The 27,704-nt window shown below is 39.0% G+C and overlaps 1 protein-coding gene across 3 annotated transcripts in view; it reads right to left on the bottom strand.

Moving 5' to 3' along the window:
- The window catches only part of trol (terribly reduced optic lobes), a 119,846-nt gene extending 97,445 nt beyond the window's left edge, over nucleotides 1-22,401 (bottom strand). For all 3 annotated transcript variants that reach the window (XM_089263921.1, XM_089263922.1, XM_089263923.1), the window contains exons 1-2: nucleotides 22,255-22,401; nucleotides 21,073-21,386 (exon numbers count right to left, since the gene is read on the bottom strand). In XM_089263921.1, coding sequence (XP_089120047.1) covers nucleotides 21,073-21,198 — 126 coding nt within the window. In that variant the 5' untranslated portion in view covers nucleotides 21,199-21,386; nucleotides 22,255-22,401. The remainder of the gene's footprint in view (nucleotides 1-21,072; nucleotides 21,387-22,254) is intronic.
- Nucleotides 22,402-27,704: the final 5,303 nt, after the last annotated feature.

Below are 27,704 nucleotides of genomic sequence, written 5' to 3'. Positions count from 1 at the left end.
CAGCACAAATCGATGATGTCATGGAGTACAGACGATATGATATCATTATTGTTGCTGTTGTTGTTGCTGTTGCCATTGTTTCTATTGTTGTTGTTGTTGTTGCAAGTGCATAAATCATGATGCCCGCCGCCTCTGGGCGGCAGCCGCATGCAGCTAGCTAGTGCTTAAATGCAATTAGCTGCGGCTTCAACTGCAACTCGACTTTTGACTTCAGCTGGCGAGATCACAGCGATCACTGATCAACGATCGATGCTGCCGATCATCATCATCATCATCGTCGTCGTCATCGTCAGCATCATTATTATCTCTTGTTGTTTTTTGTTTCGGCTTTCTGCATCCATTAATCAAACAGAGCCGCAATTCGGCCATCAAGATGTTAACAGCTAAATTATATAGCCATAAAACAGCTAACATTTTCGGCTAGGCGCCGCCGGCTTCAGTGTGGGCGCTGCATACAGTTAGTCAGCGCTCGCTCGCTCGTTCGCCGTCGATGCATATCGCTAATGGCCGACGCGACGCGTTGCCCAAAATGCCGGCTTGAGCGCCAGCTGTGCCGCTGACGGCGATGCCGACTGCGCAGCCGGCAGCTGGCAGCGACGTCGAGTCGGCGCGTCGCCGCATGGAGCGTGTTTAATTGCGTGCAATTTGTTTTTAGGCCCGTGCAAAGCTACCAACTCTACACAAACACAAACACACACACACATATGTACGTATATGTGTGTGTGTGCGACAGATAGATAGGCCAACAGCTACAGTATTAACTCGCTGGACAATACAACTCACTCTCCATTCCAATTCGCATTCAAATTCAATTCGGCAAACCTCATGTTAAATATATTTATCATGTAGTTAACTGGTGTTGAGCTCTGGTCAAAGTGAACTCTATGCTATTTGGTCCATATAGGCAATGAGCACTGTTGCTGCATTCAGACAGTAACAGACAAATAAATATCTCCGACTGTTGCTACTTGGCTGTGCGAGAGTGAGCTGCAGGGCCTATGCAAAAAAAAAAAAATACTTTGACTGTCTACAAGTGTGTGTGTGTGTGTGTGTGTGTGTATAAACACATTTATATGCAATTTCTGTGCGGTTTAGCATTACAGCAACTCATTAGGCACGCACAGACGACGACGCGTCATAGTTGTGGGTCACTCTGGCGACTATTGTTGACTCGTGACTCGTGACTCGTGAGTCGTGCCTCGTGATTGGTAACTGTTGACTGTTGACTGGTTGTCAGCGCTGTCTGCCTCACAGCTCACTCGCTTTTTATGCTTTCTGGCCAATGTCTCAACTTTAAACTTAATTACCTGCCGGACTAAGTGTGCACACACATACACACGCACACAGTCATACGCATGTAGTAAATATGGTAGGCATAGCTGAGTTATTGTTTAATAGCCAAAGCCTGCAAACTTATTTATTTTCGTTGACGATTTTGTGCTCTCTCTCTATCTCTCTCACTCTCTCTCTCTTGGGTTTTATGTGCTCAACTTCCTCATGGGCCAAAAACACTGCACAACAGGGCTGCGTAACGACTTGCAGATACACATACACATGTACACTCGCATATGCAAACATACATACATACATATGTGTCGAAATACGATCTAGGCACTGACCAGAACAGCATAGAGCACAAGTTGACTGAACTTTTGGCGAACATGTCAATGTACTTTATGTATGCTTGTGTATATCTCCATCTACATATGTACATATCTGTATTGGAATGTTAAGCAAACACTTTCTAGACTGGAGTAACTCAATATGGAATATGCCAAACATTGCGCTCAGCTGAAATTACAAACAAATTATTCCTCATGTTTTCTCAATAGCTCAATTTTAATATTTGCCAATGTTGATTACATTGCTGAGCGTTACATTACATCGAGTGTTGGTCAGCTGTGGAATGAGCATAACATAACTGTGCATAAGATTGTGCTAAGCGGCTTTAATTATATAGGGAAATTGTAAGCAATGTTATAGAAATGTTAAATGTTAACCATATACTGATATAACATAGCAGTACATTACATTGAATGTGTACTAAGCATATGTTAAGTAGTGTACGTTACAAAATTTAACATAGCATTTAACATTCATTAAGCTTACACAACCTGACTCCATACCATTACGTTACATTTAACATGTGAATAACAGATTAATTTAACATAGCTAGGCAACTCAATTCCACAAGTAAATTGTGTGACATATAACATTGAAATTCCTAAGCTCGAAAATTGCCAAAGTAAATATTTAAAAAATAAATAAATAAATAAACTAAAATTTACTGCATTTGCACCAGCAAAAAAAAAAAAGCCACAAAGATGAAACAAATGATAATTTTTTACAAAAACTACTTAAATGTTGGCCTTTTGCAAATGATTTACACACATGAATAAACAGCGAGTCGCATCGATCACACTCATTGCGGCTGGATGCTGACAGAGATTGAGGCTGACTGACAGCCAAACACACACACACCCACACACACACACATACACGCCCATAGGGCCTTTTGCTCAGGGTCAATGCGTTGGTTGGTCCCTTACCGTGTGGACAGTGTAAACGACTCGACAGCGAGCCCAGACCCAGTCAGTATCAATAAATTAAATATTGACGTAGCGAACGCAGCTCGGCGATTAAACTTATCTAGAAATATTGACGCCGCATCGCACGCATCGACGACCCTGCTCCACCTACCCCATCCCCGATCAACTATGCCATATGCATATGCCTCAAACTTAGGCAGAAAAAAAGCAAATAAATAAAAGTAAAAATAAATTTGTAGCCAGCAGTTCCAGCTTATCGCTTAGCCCGATATTACCTCATCCGAACTAATCGCATTCAGAAAATCAAAAGCAAAAAAAAAAAACCTCTAAGAAAACTCAACTCACCTCAACTCAATCAAAACGACAACAAAATAAAAGAAAAAATCAACCACAAAAATTAAATAAAAAATAAATAAATTAAAGATATATAAAAAGCATTTGCGGCCTACCAAATTGCCCGGGCCATAAAAAATAAATAAATAAAGCGAAGAGCGTGTGTGCAAAAGGCGTCCAGCATGGAAATTGGCATATAATATCGGCTATATCAAATAGGTGGCGGCAATTAGCGGGGCGTCACTGTGCCCCCTTCCGCAACTGCATAAATTAATGTCCACTCAGTGATCATAAAGAAGCCATACTTCTAGGCCCGGACTCTCCAATCTTCATTCGAACTCGGACAATGACTGAGGTAATTGTGTTTTTTTTTTATATACTCTATACGCTTTTTTTTCTTGATTTTTCTCTAGTTCTATTTTTATTTTTATTTATTTGTATTTCTTGAGATTTTTTATGCTGCGACGTGTTTGGCGCATCAAGTGGGCGAGGGCTTTGATTTCTGTTTTAGCCTCACATGCAAAGCACGTTGTCTGGGCCGAAGCGAACGAACTGGCCAAGCTGGCGCGCCAGTTGCGCTGCTCGACTAGCTAGATACCCTGATGTAAGTTGAAACGGGATGTCAATTGCATCCTGAGCCTGTGCATATTAGTAATTAAGTCTTACTATGGAGAACTATGGAGCAAAAGGAAGCTCTTCTGATTCCTAATGAATATAAACGAAAAAAAAATCCTGAACTGATTATTCTTCATCTATCTCTGTCTATATCTTCATTTCTCTCTCTATCTATCTCGTTCTCACTCTCTCTCTCTTTCTCTCTCTCTCTATCTATCTCTCCCTCGGTCTATCTCCCTCTCTCTATTTCTGTCTATCTATCTATATCTTCTCTCTCTCTTTCTCTTTCTTTATATTTCTCTTCCTCTACTTTTTTCTATCACTCTTTATCTCTCTATTTTCCTCTTTCTCTTTTGTCCTTATCTCGTTTTAATACCTATGTATATTTCTATTTCTATTCCTATTTCTCTTTGCATTTTCCATTGCCCCCTATCTCTCTCTCGAATGTCTCCATTTCACTTTTTATACATTTCATGTATCTTTTCCTTTTTTCTCTCCTCTCTCTCTTTCTCTCTCTGTCTCAGTTCGCCTTTTAATTAATTCTCTCTCTTCCATGTCTCTTCTACCTCTTATTGTGCTTCTCCCTCTCTCTAACACCCACCACAGTTGCCCCTTCTTCTCATTTCGATACACCCTACAAGTTCCATATACCCTACACATTGCGACTAAGACCTACGGTACTGCCCATTACATACTTTGAGCAGACTCACTACTCACATCGTTTCATGCCTTTTTAGCCATGTTATGCGACAGGGTATAAATACCCGGCATTCAAGCCGCAAAGGTGAGCATGCAAAAGGCCGTGTAAATTCCATGTTTCGGCATGTCAAAATGTCCAGCAAATGCTGCTGCCCATTTAATCAGAATTCACTTTAAATCAAGCTTCAGGGAAGACGACATGTGTTACAGAGATACATTCAGGAGGCAACTCTGTTGCGAAGCGCACATCTACACCGAACATGCTGATGATATTTAGCCTTACGACCTACTGAAAAAGCAACCTAAGAGACTCTCAGCAAATGTTGCTATGCAATTTTCCCGCAGGCCTCGCACAATGCGTCGCATTTGCTGTTGTTGTTGTTGCCGTTGTTGTTCGGTTGCACACAAAACTAACCTCAAAATGCGGCGACTAAGAATGAGGTTCATTATGAAGCTCATGACTGCAGATGGGAGGGGGCAAGGCCTGCAGCTCGAGTGCAACTAGGGGGGCACAAAAGGCGACAGCCCCGCCGCTGTTGCCGTCGCCGAAATGCAACGTCATCCAGCTTATTAAAGGTATTACACCTACACAACAGACGACAACAACAACAGCCAACTGGCAGCAACAACAACAGCTGACAACAAGTAAACGTAATTGCTGGAGGAGCCACAGCTTCAGTCCCCAGCTCAATTGCTGATGCCACTGCCCCAGTCCAGCAGCGCTGCAAGTCTCTGTTTCAGCCTCTGGCGCCGACTTGAGTCGGTAGAGGAGTCGGTGTTTGAGTTGGAGTTGGAGTAGGAGTCTGAGTCATCGCAGCCTCTGCTCCTAGCACCGAGTCGCGCATTTGCCACTGTCTCAATATCTGCTTAGCCTGTAGCCCAGTCTCCACTCGACTCTCTCACTCTCTGCCCTTCTCTCTAATTCTCCAACACCTAGCCAGGTCTCGAGGTAGATCTCTGTATCTGTCTCTGTCTCTACTTTTTGCTTTGGCCCATCCTCAGTCTCTGGCTGTGGTCCCTCACCTCCACTACAGCTAACACCTAGCCAAGTCTCTACCACTGCCCCTACCTCTGCCCCTACCACCGACCCTACCTCTGTTACAGTCTCAGCTTTAGCCTTTGCCCCTTTCCCTGCCTCATCCTCTGCCTTCATCGTCTCAGTTTTCAGCAACCAGTCACTCTGCCTCTACCCTCAATCTGTGCTTTAGCCTCTGGCTGTGCCTCACAGCTTCTCTCTCTCTCTCTCTCTCGCTCTCTCTTTCCCTCTGCCATTCTCTCAGTGCCGCAGTCTTAGCTTCGGCTTCAGTTGACATCGTCAACAAATCTTTGTAGGCCTCCTTGTCATTGTCAGCGCGTCTCAGTGACACTAGGCGAAAGGGGGCCGGCTGCTGTCTGCTGGCAGGTAGCCTCTTGAGCGGCTTGTTGATTTCTTTAGCGCATTGCTGCACATTTAACCGGGTGCTGTGGGGGCGCGGCGAGGGCAGGCGGGATAGGTAAATGAGTTATTTCTTCTATGTTTCTAACACTTGAACTGCATTAACGTAAGCTGCGACGGCGACTGCGACAGCGACGGTGACTGCGACTGAGACGGCAACTGCGACTTATGACTGACAGCCAGCACATGGCACGCCCCTTGTGCCCCTTGTGCCCCTTGTTAGACGCTTTGTGGTCGATGACAATGCCAGCCAAGCGATTCTGAGTCCAAAGTTGCAAAACAATTTCAACATTTGTTTAGGCCATAAAAAACACATGCACATTTGTTCATTAGCGCGCTGTTCGTTTTTGTTCACCTTCTTCTTCTTCTAATATACCTATTTTAGTATGGTTAAGGCATAAACCTAAGCACATGTCGAGCTGTAGAAGACGCAGAGGAAGAAGATGTAAAGCACGACGATGAAGACAAAGTATCTGTCAAGCCATGGAAACGAGAAGCTTAGTTCATATACTATATCGTATATAGATTAAATGTATCAATATATATGTACATATATAGTTATCTAATCTTGGGTAATCATATAATGAGATAAACCAGCAATAGTTGAAATCTCATGCCAGAGCTAAGACGAATATAAATTGAGAATGTGGCATATAGAGTTAAAGACTTTCCGTTTCCTGAAATTTGACATTTCTTCCATGGAAATATCAAAATAAGATCAAATTTTAAATTGTTGAATATTCGTTGAGTTCTATATTGAAACTTTTGCTATGCCCTTAAGTTGTTATAGTAAGCGGGTATATCGGTTTCTGTTGACAGATGGAAAATATAAAGAAAACAAAGGCATTGACCTATACTCGAGGATCGAGAACAGCTTCACAATAGAATCTGCATACATTAGCCGACAAGTTTCTATAATAATCGAGCTATTTTATTTTATGAAGCGTAAAACCCAGCTCTATAGTAAAATGAGTCTAGCTCGACTAATTGACTAAATGAGCTATCATGATATTATATATAGCTAAACATTCGCTATAGACATCTTAACCGATGCCAACTGCTACATATGTATACATAGTGTATCACACAGTCGAATATACCCCAGTTGCCTTTTGTATTTGTTTAGTTTTGTCAAACCTTAAACTAAAATTCACAAAAATAATTTGATTAAGGTAAAGTTAAGAGTTTTGAGTGCTGCACAGCAATGTGCGTGTGGGTGTGTGTGTGTGTGTGTGCTTGAAGTGTATTGGAAATTCGGCATTTGTGTCAATGGCCTGGTCAAAAGCTGGTCTAAGCAGGCGTGGATGGCAACATGCGTCAAGGTCAAGTTGTTGTTGTTGTTGCTCAAAGTTTGTTTGGCGGCACTTTTATTGTTCCCAGCAGCAGCAACAACAGCTGAAACGGCGACACGCACACACACACGCACACAGACACGCGCAGGAAATAAATCAAGTTTGGCTTTTGGTCAAATCTGGAGTTGTTGCTGCTGCTGCTGCGTCCATTGACAACAACAAATATTTGACTTTTGACAGCTAATGGGCACAGTTGATGGCCAACAATTGGCTCAGCTCAACTCGCGACCAGAGGCGTGGCAGCAGCCAAGAAGGGCGTTCAAGCGTCAAGCTGTCTGTTTAAACTGGCTTAAAGAGCTGCGCACACACACACAAACACACACACACACACTCACACTCACACACATAGACTTACCCATCTCTAAGATATGTATATTTAATGCATAAGCGAGAAACATACCTGAAAAGAGAAAAACAAAACAGAATGAGTAAAAAGATCAATTTAAGCGACGAAAATATTTTAGAAGCGAAGCCAAAAGTTGTTGCTAATTGAATTATTAATGCATAAATCAATGCAAAATGAGCGAATCGATGCCGATGATGATGATGCTGCTGTTAATGCTAATCATGATGATGTTAATTAACATAATGAAGCTTCTCAAAAATCATACAGCAAAACTGGTTCTCAGCGCTCAGCCAAAAGATCGAAAGCGTTTTATTTGGCCTAAAGACTACAAAGCTATTCAGTTCATATACAAATATAAATATATGTATAGGTCCGTTTATGCATGTATGTGTGTCCATATGCCTGCCAGGAAGTACAATTAAAAAACCATCAATCAATTGCTTTGGAAACTATCTGAGGCGCTTCAAGAGCTCGTTACTACCAAACAATGTTCTAACAGCTTCTGCCAATTGATTTGGCAAGCCAGGTTTTTGGATATAAAAAATTATCATTCAGCCACTTTGGTCATTCGATAAGCTCATTGTCTTCACAAATATATGGAGCTGCGAAACAATAATGGGAGACAGTGGCAAGCCGTAGCTCACATATGTTTCTGAATTTAAAGAGAATCAAGCTCTACCGGAGGTAGATGGTATAAGAGATCGAATGGCTTGAGTTGAGATTAAGAATATTGAATTCTGATTGAGATAACTTGAAGAGTATGACACAACGTATGGGAGATATAAATACATATCTCTAATATTATAATATACATTAATATTGGATTGATTTGATGCGAAATATATATATGTCTCATTTCCCAACTTATAGATCTATGCGGTTTTTCTATCAATTTTATATATCATATCTATCTTATATTTAAGATTGATCTGATAAATGATTCTCTTTTGCTGAAGAAAAATATTTTAAATTACATTTAGACATGTATATAGATGATATAAATACATATATATCATTTAAATATAGCTGATGCTATTTTAAAATAATCGTTCAAGACTAAAAATCATATTTGTGTCATTTTGCTAAGGTCTGTTTACTTATAATATCAAGTATAGGGAGAAAAGAGATGAAATCCTCTTCTGATCAGGGATCAAATGCTCTTGGGAGCGATGCAGCATCGATCACTACAGCCCACTCATATAAAAGATCAATGTCATATAAATTTCGACTTTCTGAACACTTTTAGGCAAGCTTCCAGGATAGACATATTACATCACTTATTTTCTAAATATGATACACAAACATATATGATTTACTTGAAAGATCTCAAGAATAAAGTACAGTCAAAGATATCTTGATTAGCATATAAGTGAAGGGTCATATACTACAATAACATTAATACATAAAACTATAGACCAATCGTTTATTAGATCACTTCTATATATAAGAGAGAATATTCATATATATTGTATAATGAAGTATTCATATTTGGAAAATTCAGTCAACTCTTATGCAACTTTCTCCATTAAAGAAAGAATTATTTAGGAATGATTTATGTACTGTATACAATATCATATGATATATTGAAACCAATTGAGTCTTTACTCAAATTTCTTTAAAATAAAAAGAATATATTATTTGTATATTGAAATAAATTTTATGTGCATTCAAATCCATGATAGAGTAGGAGGATATCTGATTATTCTGGTACTCATATTCATATCCATGAAATCTGAGAGAGCAACCAGAGCTAAACAGCTCGTATTGCCAAGTTTTAGATGTATAGCACGTTTTGTATCTGTTTATCGTGGCATGATGTCAGCTGGTGTATGGATATTTGCTTGCCCGATGTTTAGTGTTTTTGTATTACTGTTTTTTTGTTTTTTTTTTTTCTAGAATCAGCTCTATTTGATCTATCGTCGAGTCACGCCACTCGCTCACTGCAAATCTGCAAACGGAGAGAAGCTAATGAACTTGCTGTGTCTCGAATTCGAAGTGCTGACTGCAAAGCGAATTGCATTTGACACCTTTTCATGTCGAGTCAAGCCGAAGCTGAGTCGATCGTGAATACAGCCATGAATTAAATTATATTCCAATACACATATACCTATATCGCATATATTGGATCGAAATACAGACAGCGCGCATTGCTGCGAGCTTAGTCAGCGCGCACGAGTCAATTTCTAAATTGACCACAAGCTACCAAATACTCGTATATGAGCAGCACCACCTGAGCCAGCGACAGGCCAGCGAAATATTCCTCCCGAATGGCCAAGTGATAAGGTAAACTACCACTACTAGTTCCGAAGAGCCGCGCGTAATCATAAATTGTGGGGCGACTCGTTAAGCGCTTAATAAGCCAAACCGGTTGCCCGAACCCAAAGAAACCCAAAAAAATATATAAAACGATATACATACATACATACACATAGGTAGGCATGTGTCTATACATATGTATATATATCAAAGAAAATGGGTATGGAGCGGGGCCGAATTTTAAATACCCCCGGCTTAGCATAAATCTCATTTCCAAATTGATAGCGATGCCCATAAGCTCTAGGTTATCTTTCAAATCCTTCAAGATATCAGATTTAATGCAGATATCTTTCAGAAGAGCACCATATAATATACCAGTTCGATTCAAAATGACTTGGCAGATATTTGAAGAGCATTTTAAGGCACTTGAGTTTCATAGAGATAGCTTAATGAAGAGACAAATTATACGTACTCCGATCGATTCCTACTATAGAACCATATAATCAAGTATATTTTTTTGCCGATTGTTTCGATATGTAATTAAGATTAGTATCGATAATCGAGTGCTTCGACTTCTATAATTATAGTAGGTTTGAATGGATCTCATTGCTATATCATTTAAGGAAATTCATTTTCGAAAGCCAAGTTCCTTTCGTATATTTTGCTTCTATTTTTTAATAGAATATACATATGTGTATATATAATACATTTGAATGCCAAAAGTCTTAAAATTACAAATCAAAATCGAAATCAAAGGCGTGCGGTTAATAGGGGGCCGACTTAATGCATGCAAATGTCAGCAAATATGCATTAAATTAAGATTCATCAGCTGAAATGTTAACTGAAATGACACACGAACCAAGAAAAACCAGTAAGAGCGGTCCGACTAAATTATACCCCTACTACATACAACAAAAGAGGAGTTTGAATTTGCCCGCAATTGGAAGCTGTTTTGGATTGAATTCATATATCAATCATTTCAAAAATTTGGATTTGGATAATTTCACAAATCAAATCTGAAGCTCAATGGTTATACGAGTGAATCTTTTGAATAAACGGAAGTGTTTGTATATAGATACCTATGTATGTATATATCAGTTCTGGATCAGGTGTCAAGGCGAAGGCCACGCCTCTTGCTGCCTGTTACATATATGTTGGCAACAAGAGTATTACGTATTCCATGAAATTCCCATGAAAACTTTAGCTTTAAAATGGCTAAAGCAAATTAAGGGTATTACGCTTACACATTCGAAGAGCTAAACATGTTCAAAGAAGGCTAAAACTCGGTAGGAAACATTAGCTAAACCTTTTAAAAGCTATAAAATTATCAAGAATAGGTATATTAAAAAAAAAATGCCATAAATGCGAATCAAATTAACTGAAATTGAATTAATTCAAGTTATTCTTATTTTCCGTTTTTATTTAATATTCGTAAGCCTACGAATTTCCGACTATTGTCTGCACGGCATTTCTCCCAGTGTACAGTTGGAGAAGCACTGAAGCTGAGGCTATCAATGCCGCTGCAACACGTCATGTTTGGACGCTTATCATTAGCTTGGCAACAAAACAAAAAGAAAATAAAAAAAAAAAATAGCTACAACAACAACAACAACAACAACAATTTAACATAAGCACATGAGACAACAACAGCAGCAATAAGGAAACTATGCCACCGATAGTTGTGCGTATAGAGGTGTGACTGTGCGTGTGTGTGTGTGTGCGTGCTCTATTAGTTAGTTATATCTTATCTGCAATTGGTTGGCAATGCTCAGCTATGCGCTTTCCTTTGCCACAAATATGTGTGTGAAGTGCTTTACATTTTTCACTTAATTGATACGACAAAAACAACACAACTAATAGAACAACAACAACTGCCATTAATATTACAACAACAACAACAACAACTGCGACAACGACAGCTGACTAAGCAACAAACTTTTTTTTTTCGTGCTTTTTGTTTTTTTGGGAACATAGCAAATATTTATTTAAACATAAATTGACATGAAAAACTATTAAAGAAAATCGAAAAATATTTTCTACTACCATGCTATGAGGTCTATTGGCAATGAGATATAATTTGTAACGCTCAATCATTGTTTGAGTGCGATCTCTCACATATAGAGCTATGAATGGATATATATGTAAGTGAGAATTTATTATTGGATGTATGACATATGTAGTCATAGACATGATCTTACAAATCTAATCTGAAAAAATTGTTTAAAAGATCGATACAGTAAGATCTGATATAGATCACATAGAATATGTAAATCCTTTAGATCTACATCATATAGCTCAAAACGATCATATGATAGATCAGATGATAGATCTCATAATTATCATAAAGACCATACGAACTCTCAGAGATCAGATAGAACATAGAGCTCATATAATTCATATATGTAGATCATAAGATCTTATGGATCATATATAATATAGAGATCATATAGCTCGCATATGATATAGATCACATAGATCATATAGAACATAGAGATCTTATAGATCATATAGATCCTATAGATCGTATAGATTATATGGATCATATTGACCATATGGATAATATATCATATTGATCATATATATCATATAGATTATATAGATGATAGATAGATCATATAAATCATATAGATCATATAGATCATATAGATCATATAGATCATATAGATCATATGGATCATATAGATCATATAGATCATATAGATCATATAAATCATATAGATCATATAGATCCTATTGATCATATAGATCATATAAATCATAGAGATTTGATAGATCTTATGAGTCTTCATATAGATTATACCATATCATATTAATCGTGTTTGATCGCATCGTTATTGTGTAGAGTATTTGGCTAATTGGCTTGCTTTTAACAGCCCATTGCGTTGTTTTCTGCTTTTATATGTATTTAAATATATATAAATAAATTTATGCAACAGCAAATTAATTAATTAGCATAATTATGCATTTGTTGTTGTCTCGTTTTGGGATTTGTTTTTTTTTTTTTTTCTTTCGTTTTAGCTGTTTCGTTTCGCTTTTATGCTTTGTTTACCAAATTAATTGACTGCCAAAGCCCAAATAACAGCAAATTGCTTAAGTTTTCAATATTTTTTCAAAAATGTTTTTGTTATTGTTAAAGAAAAAAAAAGAAGCAGAATAAAATTGATGTAAACTGTTTGGCAATTAAAAGGCGCGCGCGCGCGCTCGTTTGACTTCAATTAATTCAAATTGAGCGAACAATTTCCATTTAAATTTGGAACGCTTCAGTTTTGATAGAATCCGTTGAGACAGCCGTCATGCCCCAGCTCCAGACTCTGCCTCGGCCTCGACCCCTGCCTGCCCCAAACTCCAGACATAGAGCGAGATCGCCCCGATAGGCGCAACATTTTGACTGAAGTCTGGCATTTGTTTTAATTTTCCACGAAAAGCGATATTGAGAGATTTATAAAGCGATTATAAATTGGCGCATATATAAATATATATGGATATACATTTTTACTGTATGGCGAAGAGCTGCAGCTGTTGATGTCACCCCCAGACGCAGCTGGTGGCAAGGCCACACCCAATTCCTCGATCCCAGTCCCAGCCCAAAACAAATTTTTTGATCATATCGCAACTCAAAATACAATATACGAAAAAAAACAAAAACAACAACAACAACATACAATAAATGGCAGCTGCATCGATTGTGATTTATGTTTTCGGTTTAACTCAATTCCTTAATTGGATATTAATTGTTTCACTTGAAGGAAAACAAGCACATAAAAACTTCTTCTTCACTCCATTTACATCAATTGAGAAACTTTTTGGCTGTCTACATTCTGGAAAATTAGCTCACAGAGTCATCAACTGTTGGCATAACATGACATTAAAGCATTAACAGTTGCCTCTTAACACTCTCAGCATAACATTTAAAGCACAGTTACCTCATAGGCCGCATTATTGTTTAGGAGGCCGCCCCTGTTATTAATGACAATGCCAAGTGAGCCTCATAAATCAAGCGATATATCAAGATGATCAAATAAATTGAGTTTGATATGCGATTTCGATAGAAACTGAGTAACATCATTTGAGAAAACACTCGCCTAGAGAGTAACATGGCCTAGCCATTGGGTCTGCGAGAGCCATTCTGACTTATTGTTATGATCTCGGCCTGGCCTATGAACAAGTTACGAAAGAATGCGCCGAACACAAAATCCAGATAAGTTTCTATAGATAAATGTAGCAAACGCTCAGCCAAAACACGAATAGTTCTATAAATAGTTCTAGAAAGCAATCGAAAATTGCGATTGGGACCGGCAAAAGTTCTGGAACCAGTTCTGCTTAACATGCGATAGGGAAAACTATCTATAAAGTTAAATCAGTTCAAGTCAATGCATACAAACTGCTTGGATTATCATCATCATCCTGCTAACGATAATGATAATGATAATGACGTTCATGATCATAATCAGAATGCAACTTATTTGCCTAGGGCTGGGCCAAATGTGCAAACCTGTTGATATTGAGTGCATTTAAAGCGCTTTTTATAGCTAATTGCATTTTGTGTAAATGTTTATGGCAAATAGTTCTACGAAATGGCAATTTGTTGTTGCATCTTAAAATACCCTGTACACATCATATATGACCGCCATGGGTAAATCATTTGTGTTTACATCTATATATTCTGATTCATCTAGAAATTGTAAATTCATCTCTTCTCTCTCTCTCTCTCTATTTCAAAAAGTTTTTTAATTTCTTCTTTTATATCTCTGCTTTCTTCATCTTCTCTTTCTCTATATCTAGCCCTATCAAGAGATAGGTAGATGGATAGATAGAAGAGAAAAATTGATTCTCCCTTTCAGTTTCAGTCCAAGTTTCTCTTTCTATCTTTGTTTCTCTATTTCTATCTCTTTTATATTCAATTTCAATTTGAATTTTCACTTTTTCTCTCACTCTCTATCTCTCTCTCCCTGTTTTTTCTCTATATTACGACTCGAAAAGTGTTTAGAGTAACAACAATTTTCTAATCTTTCTCCCTGAACCTAAGACTAGTTCGTTTTTTCTTTCAATTGAAATTCTCCCTGAAACAGGGTATTCACTAGTCGGGCATTTGCATTTAGTCATTTCAGAACTTTAGTTAATTACATTGCTAGACTGAGAGGCAGACAGATAGATAGCCAGCTAGGTGGATAGATGGACGGGCACCCACTCAACGCATATGAGACTCATCCAATTCTGCATTTTGTAATAACTGAAAGGCAAAAATTGCGACATTCTCATAGGCAGCAAGAGGAGGAGGAAGAGTGAGAGGCTGTGGAAGAGTGGGTACCCTCATTTGTTTTCATTTATTTGTTTTTTCTTTATTTTTGTTTTCTATTTTGAAGATTTACGCAATGCAAAAGCCAAACAATTATTATTCATCTAAGTTGAAAAGACCCTGTAAGTGTGTGTGTGTGTGTGTGTGTGTGTGAGAGTGGCACACTCATTGTTGCAGACGTGCCAGACAAATATTGAGTTACAAAAATAATAATAACAACAACAACAACAGCAACAAGCTAAACATCGAGAAAAAAAAGGGAAATTCTTATTTTATTTATTTTGCTCTTTTTTTTCATACGTTGGTTTATGCTATTTGTAACCACTGTGCAATCAACGCCGGCGCCCGATACCCGTACCCCATATATCAGTTGTTGTTTAGTCTATGGCAATACGACATTGAGCTCAGCAAATACATAGAATCGGATCATACCCTGGGATCCCGGCATGAATGTGCTTTCCATGGAAAAGCAGCCAAAAGATACTTTTGTATCTACATACATATATCCACAGCTGTAGCTGTTGCTGTTGTTGCTGTTGTTGTTGCTGTGTCTATGTTTAGATGCAAATGCAATTCGATATGTTCGCGTGCTGTAGCAGCCAGTCTCGTAGCAATCAGCTTTGGTTCAAGGCAACAGAGCATATCTTCGTTCAATTCGATAAGCACGATAAGCAGCCGAGCAAATCGAACGTTACATAACTGATAAAACGCGCGTTACGTCACACGTTGACGTAAGGTCCTGGCCTGGCACCGAGCCGACTTTTGGCCAGAAATGACGCCAGCATTTGCTTATGCACAGCAATATCTAGGTCGCATGATTGCCAATCATTTGATAGCAACTTTTTGTTATTGGCTTTTATTTGATTTTAAGCAAACGTTCTTTATCTGCCTGTTAAAGTTCATGTTAGGCATTAATCAGACACATGCACGCCTTCATGTACAAATTGTGCTTCATGTTAAGCCCAATTGTATTCAATTGACGAATTGCTTATGAAATCTCTTGAGTTTACACAGCTGGCAATTAGTTAATGTCTTGTAGCTGTCCCGATTCTCGTTTACTCTGGCTGTCAAACTTGTTGTCAAGTATATTGCATTGTATATTAACAAGTCTATCAATTGCCACAATTTTTATGGCTGACACTTAAGCCGCAATAGTTAAAATTGTCTTTGCATCACTTTAACATCATGTTAAGTCCTATGCATTTTATAGCCGCACTTCAATTGACTGAAATGCTCAACACTTAACATGGCAATGCGAAATATATTCGAGATATTTGAATATACATATGGCTATCAAATGTGCATGTTAACTGCTTATGGCCAGCCAGCAATTGGCTGCCTGGCTATTGCAAATATGAGGCAATGAGTAGCAATAGATTTAACAGCTTGTTAAATATATGCGGGGCAGTCAAACAGAAGTACCAATAGCTGTCGTTGGTTATAGAAATGCAACTTATTGATAGAGCGACATCTAGTCAAATATTTTCTGGCCTTCAGTCAATCGATCGCACTCCAGCTAAAGTCTTGGCCTTGTTCTTATCATTTTATTTAACTATTGGTTAGCATTTCACTAACGCTCCACGAGTGCAAACAGGAAGAGTTAGCAGGTGCATGTTAGGGCATTTGCCGTTCGTATTTCACATTTCATTTGATTGCTAACTGCACACACACACACATTGAGTTTTTTTGATGCGTTTGCATGTTTCTTGTGGCTGAATTTTGTATCTGTTGTTTCTGTCGCAGCGTGTGTGTTGGCCATCTATTTATAGATGTTTGCTTCAGACTTGGCTATTACAAAATGCATATAACTGTTGCCTATTCATTGGTGCTCCCCATCGTGTTGCTGTTGCTGTTGCTGTTGTTGTTGTTGTCAGTTGTTGGACGTTGGCCAGCTGTTGGACTGGCGTGCCTTAGCCCCCTCCCTCCGACTCCCGGACTCCGATTCGACTTCTAGCTGCTGCATTTTTGGCCCGTTTTGGTACGAAGGGCAACTGGCTGACTAATTGTTGATGTGACGCTGCTCGATCGTTCGCTTCACTTCACGCTTCTCACCTCTTGCTGCTAGCTTCTCTATTATTGTTCCGAGAATTGCACGACATGTTTCCCAACGTCTCACATTGATCCTGGCAATTCCATTTCCCTCTCTCTCTCTCACTCCCTTTCTTGCTCTCGCTCTCTCTCTCTCAATTTTTCTCAGTCTATGTCTGTCTCTCTCTCTATATATCTTTCTCAATCTGTATCTCTCTCGCTTTTTGCATCTCGCTTTTTGCATAATCTTCAAACTTCTCCAACGCTTTTGGTTCCTCCTGCTCCTCAAGTTCCCTTAGGCTCTTCAAGATCTCTTTTATATATCTCAGTTTCTCACTTTTTGTTTCTACTTTTACGAAACAAGGGTTACGTACTTTCGCTAGGAAACCATTTCTTCTGGTTTCTTCCGTGAAGATTTCACTGAAATCTCCTCGATTATTTCTGTCTTTTGCCATTCTTTCCATGTGTTGTTATTGTCTTTCACTTTCTCTCAGTTTTCATCTATCTGCCTTATTTTAATTCTTTCTCTTTATCTCTCTCTCTCTCTAACTTTCTCTCTCTCTCTCTCTCTCCTAGCCTAATCTTTATGTCTTCTCTCTCTATATACATACATATATCATTTGCCTTTATTCCTGTCCCTTACTTTTCTCTCATCACCTAGCTCATTGTTTCTCTCTCCTCACTTGCCTCTCCGTACTTCTCACTCCTGACTTGGCTCCTCCCGCTCCACTTGTCTCGCCCTCACAGCTCTCATATGTAATGCACGCAAGGCGGAAGCGCCAGCCGCTGTCAATTGCCAAAGCCAACACACTTTGCGCTATCTACGGCTATCTGAGGCGGACGGGCAAGGGGCGCGGCGGGTGTCCCACTGTGTATTAGGTTTAGTTATTTGCTAAAATTTAATGCATGCGCCAATTGTTGCTGCTGCTGCTGCTGCTGCTGCTGAACTTGAGCTCAAGTGTCGTACGTTTGGGGAAATGACAGCAGTAGCAACTGTTGCCGCTGGGATCGAGACACGAACAGCAACAGTTGCCAGGAGCAGCTGGATTCCATGGAAAATTGCAAGAGATCGCACATGCCAAACAGATATACATATATCTACATGTATGCCGATATATGTGGCAACACATGGGCTGCGCTGTGTGGCAACATCTTGCGTCCATATGTTGTGAAAACAAACGATTGAGACGGCGGCTACAGCTACGGCGAGAGCCTACAACATGCGAAAGAAAGCAGCCAAATGAAATGTATCTCAAGAATTGATTTGCTCAGCGCAAAAGCCAAATACAATGAGCACACAAATTCTGTGTATAAAAACATAAAACAAAAAGCCAAAACGAATGAAACGAAACAAAATGAAAGCCAGCTCTAGCCTGCAAGTTTTGTGGCAACTGTTTGCTGTCGTTGCAAATATTTTGACAGGCAGACAGCGAGATGGACGGACGGACAGGCACGAAACCTGATGACATGCAGGCCACATCTGTCAGTCGACACACATATACATACATATATATCATATATATCTATGTGCATACACCAGTCGGCGTATCTACAGCAGATGCCCAACTAGATGCTCTCGCTGACTTGTAGATACATTTGTATCTCATGACTGTGATTAGCAGTGAGCGGCTAAGTGCTGCCGGCGCCAGCTGCAACATTTCTTTGTTTTAACTAACGATTGTTAATTGGATTGGTCGCCTGCATAACGATGCCTTCAAGCGACATCTAGCGTTCAAGCTGATCATTTCACGCACGACACCTGTTGCCAAGAAAATGCAATAATCCATATATGGATATATTATAGGCCCTAAAACTGAATTGTCAGGCTGTTAAGCGCGCTTCTCTTAATCTGTTAACTCATCCTTCACACTGTTAAGCGGTTCATGTAATGTAAGAGCGTGGCTGTTAAGGGTCAAAACTGAACTGTCAGGCTGTTAAGCGCGCTTCTCTTAATCTCATCCTTCACACTGTTATGCTGTTCATGTAATGTAAAAGCGTGGCTGTTAAGGGTCAAAACTGAACTGTCAGGCTGTTAAGCGCGCTTCTCTTAATCTGTTAGCTCATCCTTTACACTGTTAAGCAGTTCATGTAATGCAAGAGTGTGGCTGTTAAGTTACAGCTGTTAAACTCTGCACTCAGCTTGAACCTGTGCGTATGCGTATTCTGTAAACATATTACGCATACGCCGGATGTAACGACATGCATATACATATGTATATTTATAGATATATACATGTCTCTCATAACTCTTTGTTACTGTTCCCATTCGATGGCCTGCTCTTATTCTGTGCTGCTTCTTCCACATTTGTTTTTCCTTTTGCAGAACCGATAAGCCGTCAGTTACAGCTATTGGCGTTATGCTTCACTCCCCCCACAATGTTTGTTTTTTCACATTTCTTCGTCTTCTTCTTATTTTTTTGAAATGTTAATTTAAGAAATTATTTCATTGCGAGACGACGACAACGTTGACTTCTTCGACTACATGTCATTAACACGCTGATAAGACGGCTATCAGCCATTAGCTATCAGCTCATTATGATGGCCACTCACACACACATACACACGCACGCACATGCACACACACAGCCATAGATAGAGAAATTAGATGACAATCGAACGCCTTTTATAATTGGCAAAACAAATATTTTATTCAAAGAAGGAAAAAAAAAAAACAGATTAAATTATCACATTTGTGAAATCGAAATTAGCAACGAAAATAAATTTTTTGAAATAAATTTGAATTTTATTCTGTTTTCGATTTGATAGCCCCGAATAACACTTGACCCAAGCACTTGGCCCGACAGACGAAATAATTGTTGTTAATATGTTTTTCTTTCATCTTTTTTTTCTGTCATTTTTGAAATTAATTAATTTAAAAGAAAAAATTCATAATCCAAAATTGTCGCAATCGAGATCCGGTGTCAGGTTAAAAGATCTTTGTACGCTAGGGTAGCCGAAATTCGGTTCTTAGAAGCAGCTTGTGGAACCATAATGAGCCACTAGGCCGTACTCCCTCTCCCTCGTCCTCTCTCTCTCTTTCTCGCTCGCTCGCTGATAAGCGGTGCGTGCTGCTTCTTTCGACTTTTTAATGGATCTCATTTTCATTGGTTTTTTATTAATTTGTTACAAGCGAGCAAAGGTCAAACAGCAAAAGGTTTACAAAAATAAATATATTTATATATGTATATCTAAATGTGTGTATGTGTCTATGCATATGTATTTGTTTGTTTGAAACTGTTTCCCCACTGGGGGCCCTCTTTACACATTATTTTTATTTATTTTTTATTTGTGTTGCTCTTTTCGCTTTTTGTTTAATATTTATGTATCTGCGTTGTAAAATAGTTCAAGTTCGTTGTTGTTGTTCGTTTCGTGTTGTGTCATATACATTAAGAAAACTAGATCATGCGAGCTCTCTATATACATATACGTATGTATATGAGTTTGTGAGGATGCTGAACAGAAATGTGAGAAAGATTCTTGATGCTTCTAGCCATACACATACACATATATATATTCTCTAGAAATCATATTCATGAGTTGGCCAGATGTTGTCACCATGGCTAGAGGAATGCCATTAATATAAGATTGTCTCACGAAATCAAAGTGTTTCTATAGTCATTGCACATTTACAAGTCCCGAGAGAAATCAAATTTATAATAATACAAAAACTATAGCTATCTTCAATTCAAATCTTATAGCCACATATCAGAATATTCCAGACTTCAGTTGTTTTTTTTTTTAAGAACTACACATCCTTTATTAGAATTCACAATTTTCAAATTTTCATATATTATAGATAATATACCATAACAGTCTGTAGTAACTCCAGCTCTTAGCTTAACATAACATGACTCACAGGATAATTGATTCTGTTAACATATATAAAATGCAAAGTTTTCTTAATATTCGCTGTACGTGTGGCCTTGCAACTGTTAAAATTCTGTGATCATGTTATGTTAAATGTTTAACAGAACTCTGTTAAGCTCTGTGCGTTGTGCTCATGCAAAGGATTGCATTGAGCTAAGCAATTAAATTGGTTAACCGTTTAGCTCAGATGAATTCACTCTCACGCACTCTCTTCTCACACACTCTCTCTCTCTCTCTCTCTCTCTCTCTCTCTCTCTCTCTCTCTCTCTCTCTCTCTCTCTCTCTTTGGTACTCACCTTGGCATTCAGCAGCGGTACATGGCAGGCGTTCAAAACGAGGACAACGGCGAAGAGGCGCCAGAGCAGCGACAGCGGATGTCGCTGCCGCAACGTCGCGGCCGTTTGGGATCCCGTTGATCCCATATCGTTTGTGTGTTTGTGTGCGCGCACGCGTGTGTGTGCGTGTACGGGATATTTGGCAGCTATTCGGTTATTTTGTTGTTGGCTTTAACTATTTTATTGTATTGGGCAGTTGCTGGGTTCGTATTCGAGGTGTTGCGTCTGATGCGTTTAGACGTAAATAAATGAAAAAGGTTACGATGTTTATGGCACTGCAAGAGAGAAAAACGAATTTTCAGCAATTGTTTGCTCAGGAACAGGCGAATTAATTTATCTGCTGCATCAGCGGGAAAACAAAAAATTAAAATGCAAAAAAAAAGTCTGACAAAAAACGGGAGTTTTATGTATGAAACCGAAAGCTGCACTCGTCAAAGCAAAAAGTGCAACAACAAAAAAAAAACTGAAATCAAAACGCGAATTCGCCAGAAAACGAAGAGCAAAAAAGAAACAGTTAAAGAAGACGAGGAATATGGGATAAAATTATGAAGCAGCGCTTAGCAGAAGCTGTCCCGAAATTCGAAATTCCAACAGAGCTCGAATACTGAAAGTTTTCTACATTTTTTGGACTTTTCATTGATCTGCCCGAAGTATTTTTTTTTTCTTTTTTTTTTGCCGTTTGAATTTCGCGCGCGACGTTAATAATTAATATAATTTTTTTGTTGTTTAACCACTGTTTGTGTTATTTAATTTGTTCGGTTAGTTCATAGTTTCGCACTTTGTACGTTTATGTTTTTTGAATTTTGTGACTTTGACTGCAGTAAAGAAAAAAAAAAGAAAAAATGCTTAGATATGAGTAAAAAGTTGGCCAAAAGTCACAAAATGTTTAGCGATCATGCAATGGGGGCGCGCGCGTGTTTTGTACGTTATCCTTCGTAGCACTAGAAAAAAATTTATATTTTTCTTAACACTTGGTTTGAGCACTCTAAAAAAAATGTGATTTATTGTCAAAAAATTGCATTTGCACAACGAGCACGGAACGTGTCAGAGGAACAAGAATAACAATTAAGAGACAGCCTGGCGGCCAGGCGAATCGCACTCGATGTCGCCGTCGCTGAGGTCCGCTAACTAAGGCAAACGCACCGAAAATTGTGCGACCGTCTCGTACAACGGCGCGCAACCGAATGTTAAAGTGGAAGAACTTTGACGCGGACGCCGCTGCACCGTAGAAGAAACGTGCGACACGACCGACACGAGCGCACGAGCCCGAAGACAAACGAAGCGCTAGCATAAGCGCGCACTTACACAGACACAAATATACATATACGCGATGTACCATGGCGCAATATGCGTAAAAAGCCGGCTAAATATTTATATGAGAACTTCTTTTGCTTAAGAAACTTCCGCAAGCGGCGAAATTAATATATTTTAACAAAAATTATATATTTATTTAAGTGTAAATGACAAAGCTGATAGCTAAAGATTTTATTGAAGAAAATTAACTGCCACAGATTAAATGGCAGTTGAATAATGGGCTCTATGTTGTGAGCGATGCTGCAGTTTTTTGTTTGGCGAATATAGTGCGATTCGTACCACTTCTTTGCGATGCGTGTCGTCGGGTCGTGGGTGGCTTTGGTCGAGTGGCTCTGCCGACGCCGCCGCTGCGAAATGTTTATCGCGCAGCGCGCTTGTGCAACTGGCTCTCTTCATATTTATCGGCAACAGGATGCAAAGCTGATGCTTTGCACTAAATTCGCCTTATGGCGAAATGAGCGAAAAGTGTGCGAGAGAGGCTGGTCGGGCTGGTCGTGGCGGGAAGCGGGGGGCGGGGACGAAGCCGCTGCAGACGCTGCCTAGAGGGCCTGGGCGCAACTTTATCGCTGTCAACTTGAGCGGCCAGCGCACATTAAACTGGCACAAAGACAACAACAAATGCAACGCTACGCGACGCGTCGCGACGTCAGTGCTGCGCTGCTGCTGCAGCTCTGTAGGTCAACTGATAAATTGGCGTGAAGAGACCAACACTAACCGAAAAGGCAACCCAAATGCAGCGCCCACTGATAGAGCGCAATGTGAACATGCCCAAGTGTACATGTGTATGTATGCATGCATTAAGATATGTATGTATCTGTGTACATGTTATGTGTGCTTGAGTGTAGATTTGTTATTTGTCTTATGGTCGCTAGGTGGCGCTGCTTGCATTTGCTATTAGTGCAGTTCTTTTTGTTTCGCGTCTCCTTTTCAACGCATTTTGTGTTCAGCTTTCAAGTTGTTTGCATTTCGAGCTATCCAGTTTGACCGTACCGACTGTTAAATACCCTTTAAAAATATACTATTGAAATATTAACATACTTAGTCATTTTTATGCATTTAGTCTTATGATAAAATAAATGTATATAATAATATATCTAATCATAATAATATTTACAGCTAGATATATACTGGGCACAAATATGCCATCTTCGCTGAACAAATGCGGGGTATTTGAGGCAATGCTGTCTGACAGCGAGTTCAAGTGGGAGAAAAGTTGGAGAATGTGAGAGTTTTTGTTACTTTTTACTTGTTTTTGGGCCGCTGTTCATATTATCGCACTGCGGAACAACATTTCACTTTCCAGACCCGATCAGACCCAGCCCAGATATGGCAGAGATATAGATGGCTGCAGCTGAAGATATAAACAAAGTAAACTGAAACGTGTTTCTATTATTTATCGAATAGAATGAGGCTGGTGAAAAAGGTATTTCTTCCGAGCTCGCACAGATGCTGAGAACATAAAATGGTAGCACTCGGGCTTATTGCTTTTGTAGGCCCAGAAAGCGCATTTGCAGGTATACTTAATTTGGGCAATATATACTCAGAATATATGAAATCATTAACAGACGAGGACGATGACCTCCTGACCTATACGATAGAACCAGAATGAATGATGGATGATCACAATACTTTAGCACATAATATAATGATAATGTTAGTCATATGCTGAGATAACCAAATCACTATTTCTTGGAAAGCAATCACAAATGCAGTGATGAAAGCTCTTCTTGCGAATCTACAACGCCAACTGTCACCTCACACGTCATAAATACGTTCCAAATAGAAATCGAGGGTATCTTAGTGTGCCGTCAAGGTCAATACACTGGGAGGACTGGGCATTCAAAAGGATGGAAACGATTGGATATTTCCGCTAGGACTAATTTTAGTAATATAAGGAAGCAACGCTATTATACTAGATAAACCCCGAGCATCTTAGCAGACATCAAGAACTGGAGAGCGCTGGATGATCTTACAGGCAGTTTATCATGAGTTTATTTCATGAAGTTATCAATACCCCGCAAAAATAATAATTTCAGCAGAGGTCTTTAAAATCTCGGTTGTAGAATTCAAAATGAGGACCAACTATTCCAACAGACAAAATGCTAACAGAGGATCATCGTTCTAAAAGAGTAGACTAAGATTGCAGCTTATTTATTTACCGATAAAAAGGCTTTCGGAAGGAATATTTATCGGCGGAAATACTGATATTAAAAGCCACAAGACGGCGTATCCCTCACTTTAAAAAGCAATAAAAGTTATTTTCGGAAGCTCCAGTAAACAGAGAATTTTCTATATTAGCAAAGACAAGACCCTAACACACTATATTCAATATACTTAATATATTCAATAAGACTAATAAAACTTGTGCGGCCCCAAAGGTCGGAAAATACACAATGAGAGCTACTGATGTAGTGGTTCAGGTTTCCAGGGAAAAGTAGAGGAAGTCAGATGGCTCTACTAGAAAAACTGCATGCCAAGGACGTTATTTATTTAGTGGAGCGACGTGTTAAAATCCTTAGCGTTTCCATACGCCGTACTACTTAATGGACAAGGCCCACATTTATAGGATAGAGCTATCCTGAATGCTACACAAGCAGATAAAGTAGTTGACCCTAGAACCAGATCTTTGGCCTATGAGCAACCACGACATTCTAAGGTGAGACTAGCTGATGATACGTTTCTAATCATATATGCAAATATTGATATACCTTATGCTCGCTAGAAGCATCACAGGGACCTAACATGTCCATACATATCCTATGCCTGCCAGGATCGAGGCGAGTTCTAGCGAATTGGCAGGAGCTGCCACTGGGCGGCCAATTGCTGCCACCTCCTGTTGTTCCCGTTGGCCACCCGAATGCCACCCACGGCTGGCGGCCTTCCCATTGGCGCCTCGTCAGCCGAAGGCGCGCTCAGCGCATGCGCCAAACCCGGCCCAGCGCAGTGCACCCCCCTTGCGGCCGTCCAGGCGCCCAACCGCCCAGCCGCCCGGCTGGCAACGACCAATCGGCGCGTTGCGTTTTTTCCCGTAGAAGCCGAGCCAAAAGATTTGAATTGTGGCTTCCGTTGTTGATAGCCGCGCGTCTAAAAATAATTTTAGATGAGCATTTTAATTACTTGGAAGAAAAAGATAATGCGAATGCTGCTGCTGCTTCTACAGCTGCTGCTGCTGCTTCTGCTGCTGCTGCTGCTGCTACAGTTGCTGTTGCCTCGCCTGCCTCTGCTGCCTCTGCGACCTGTCCTATCAGCGGGACGCCCCAGTATTTGGGTCAGTCTGACCAAGAACACGCCAATGCCCAAGATCTGGGCGGATGCCCGCCTTTCGACTGAAGTCAAGAGGTGGCCGCGACTTATCGCCTTATGCATATCACTCTAAACATACCTACACACACACAAATATATATACATATATGTATAAAGAAATAAGTATAAAGTTGAAAACCGCGATCCGAAAAAAAAAAAACAAATTAAATAAAAGGGCTGTCTGAAGCGAACAATAAAATACCCTGTATATAGTATATATATTAAATAGTATGTAATAAATTAAATATATATATTAGTATAATAAAAAACTTAGCCAAAATTAATTTCGCCTTATTCTACGATTATCATGAGATAAAACCACTTTATCTCACGTAATTCAAGTATTCATAGCTCTACGGCTTTACGGTCTACACAATTCAGAAACAGTTTCTCATACCCTACACAGTGAGCATTGGAAATGTTATCAGCCATCGCAGAGTGACGCAAATGTTAAGGCCAAATGGAATTCCACCACGGCGGCTGTTAACGTTGTTGGAAAGCTTCCAGCTGCAGTTTGACAGTCACTGTGCGCGTGCAAGCTTTTAGCCAAGCCAAACAAAGCTTTGCGAAAACTTTCAATATACAAATGTAAGCCAAATTCCTAACCGCCTAACGGTGCAAAACTAATTTATATGTTCTTAGTTCGATTCGTGGGAAAATTGAAAACGATAATTAACCTAACATAACCTTAAAAAATATATATATATAGTAGGTAGTGGAATGTGGAAGGAAGCCCACAAGGTGTATATATATGTATATAAATATATTCTTCTTAATAATGACAGACTTAGAAAAACTCAATAGACTTTATATATAGAATATTGCATAGGATATACATACCTTAACCAGAATAGGCCAATTATTTGATCTAGATAATCATATCTGTTTGATGAAATACTTCAGGTTTAAATTAGCAATTATTTTATTTTATTTCTAATCTCCAATATATATAAATGTATAGACTAGAAACTAGACTGTAGATACCCTTTCTTATACCTTTGAAAACATTCAAACCCAAACTTTGTTATAAACTTATAGTCTCGAGGGACTTTACATTGAAATGAATGGAGAATATGTTCAAGTCGGTCACACCTCAATGCATCCTTATGCATACTTCATCTATTTAAAGTGGTTTTCCTTCTTAGTTCAGTGTTCGGAACTTGGGATTTATGCAGAAAATCTTGAATATGAGGAAATCTATAGCTCCTTTTGTAGCAGAGAATAAATTGATTCATTTCGCTTCGAAGTTGAATGATGACATTTATAAATACAGCAAAATCCGATTATAACGACGCACTAGGGACTGTCGTTATACCCGGAAGAACCTATAAGTTTATATGCAGGCTATAAACTGAGTCATTATCAACGAATTCTACTGTTATATATGTAAATATATATATTTTTTTAAGAGGCATATTAGTTAAGTGGTATATGAGTTATGTTTAATTGCCATAGACTTTGGGGCTTTCTATTTCTTAGCAATAAAGAGATATTGAACTCGTGTCTTCTACTACAGGGAAATGTTGACTAGACGGAGATTAGAACGAGAAACCATCTCTGTTCATATACAGAGTATACCATAATAATATAGTTAAGGGGCTTCGATTTGAAATGTTGTTTTCAAGGTCTTTAGAGCTATAGAATCCAAAAATTCTTTAAATTGCTGCAGAACCAAGTGGACGACAAATGGGCCAATCCATTATAAGGTTTTATAAAGAAGACAACATATATGTATTTATATCTTTAATAAATATTATTTTAATTAAACACCTCCTTAATAAAATACAGCTTTCTGCCTCATTTCTAATTGTGAACTGATATAAAAACTACTGAAACTCAATTTCTTAGTCAGTAAAGCTAATTAAAAGAACAGGAGTATTATTTTTGTCAGTTTCCACTTCTGAGTAATTTCCTGCTTTATTAGCTGGTACTAAGAATCGTTGGATGAGATTATTCGATACTGTTCAATATAATTA

The sequence above is a fragment of the Drosophila navojoa genome, chromosome X, assembly GCF_054131105.1.
Source record: "Drosophila navojoa isolate 15081-1374.11 chromosome X, UAZ_NAV_1.0, whole genome shotgun sequence".
NCBI lineage: Eukaryota > Metazoa > Arthropoda > Insecta > Diptera > Drosophilidae > Drosophila > Drosophila navojoa.
The sequence above is the reverse complement of the archived record's forward strand: the minus strand, read 5'-3'. Positions and strand labels throughout refer to the sequence as shown.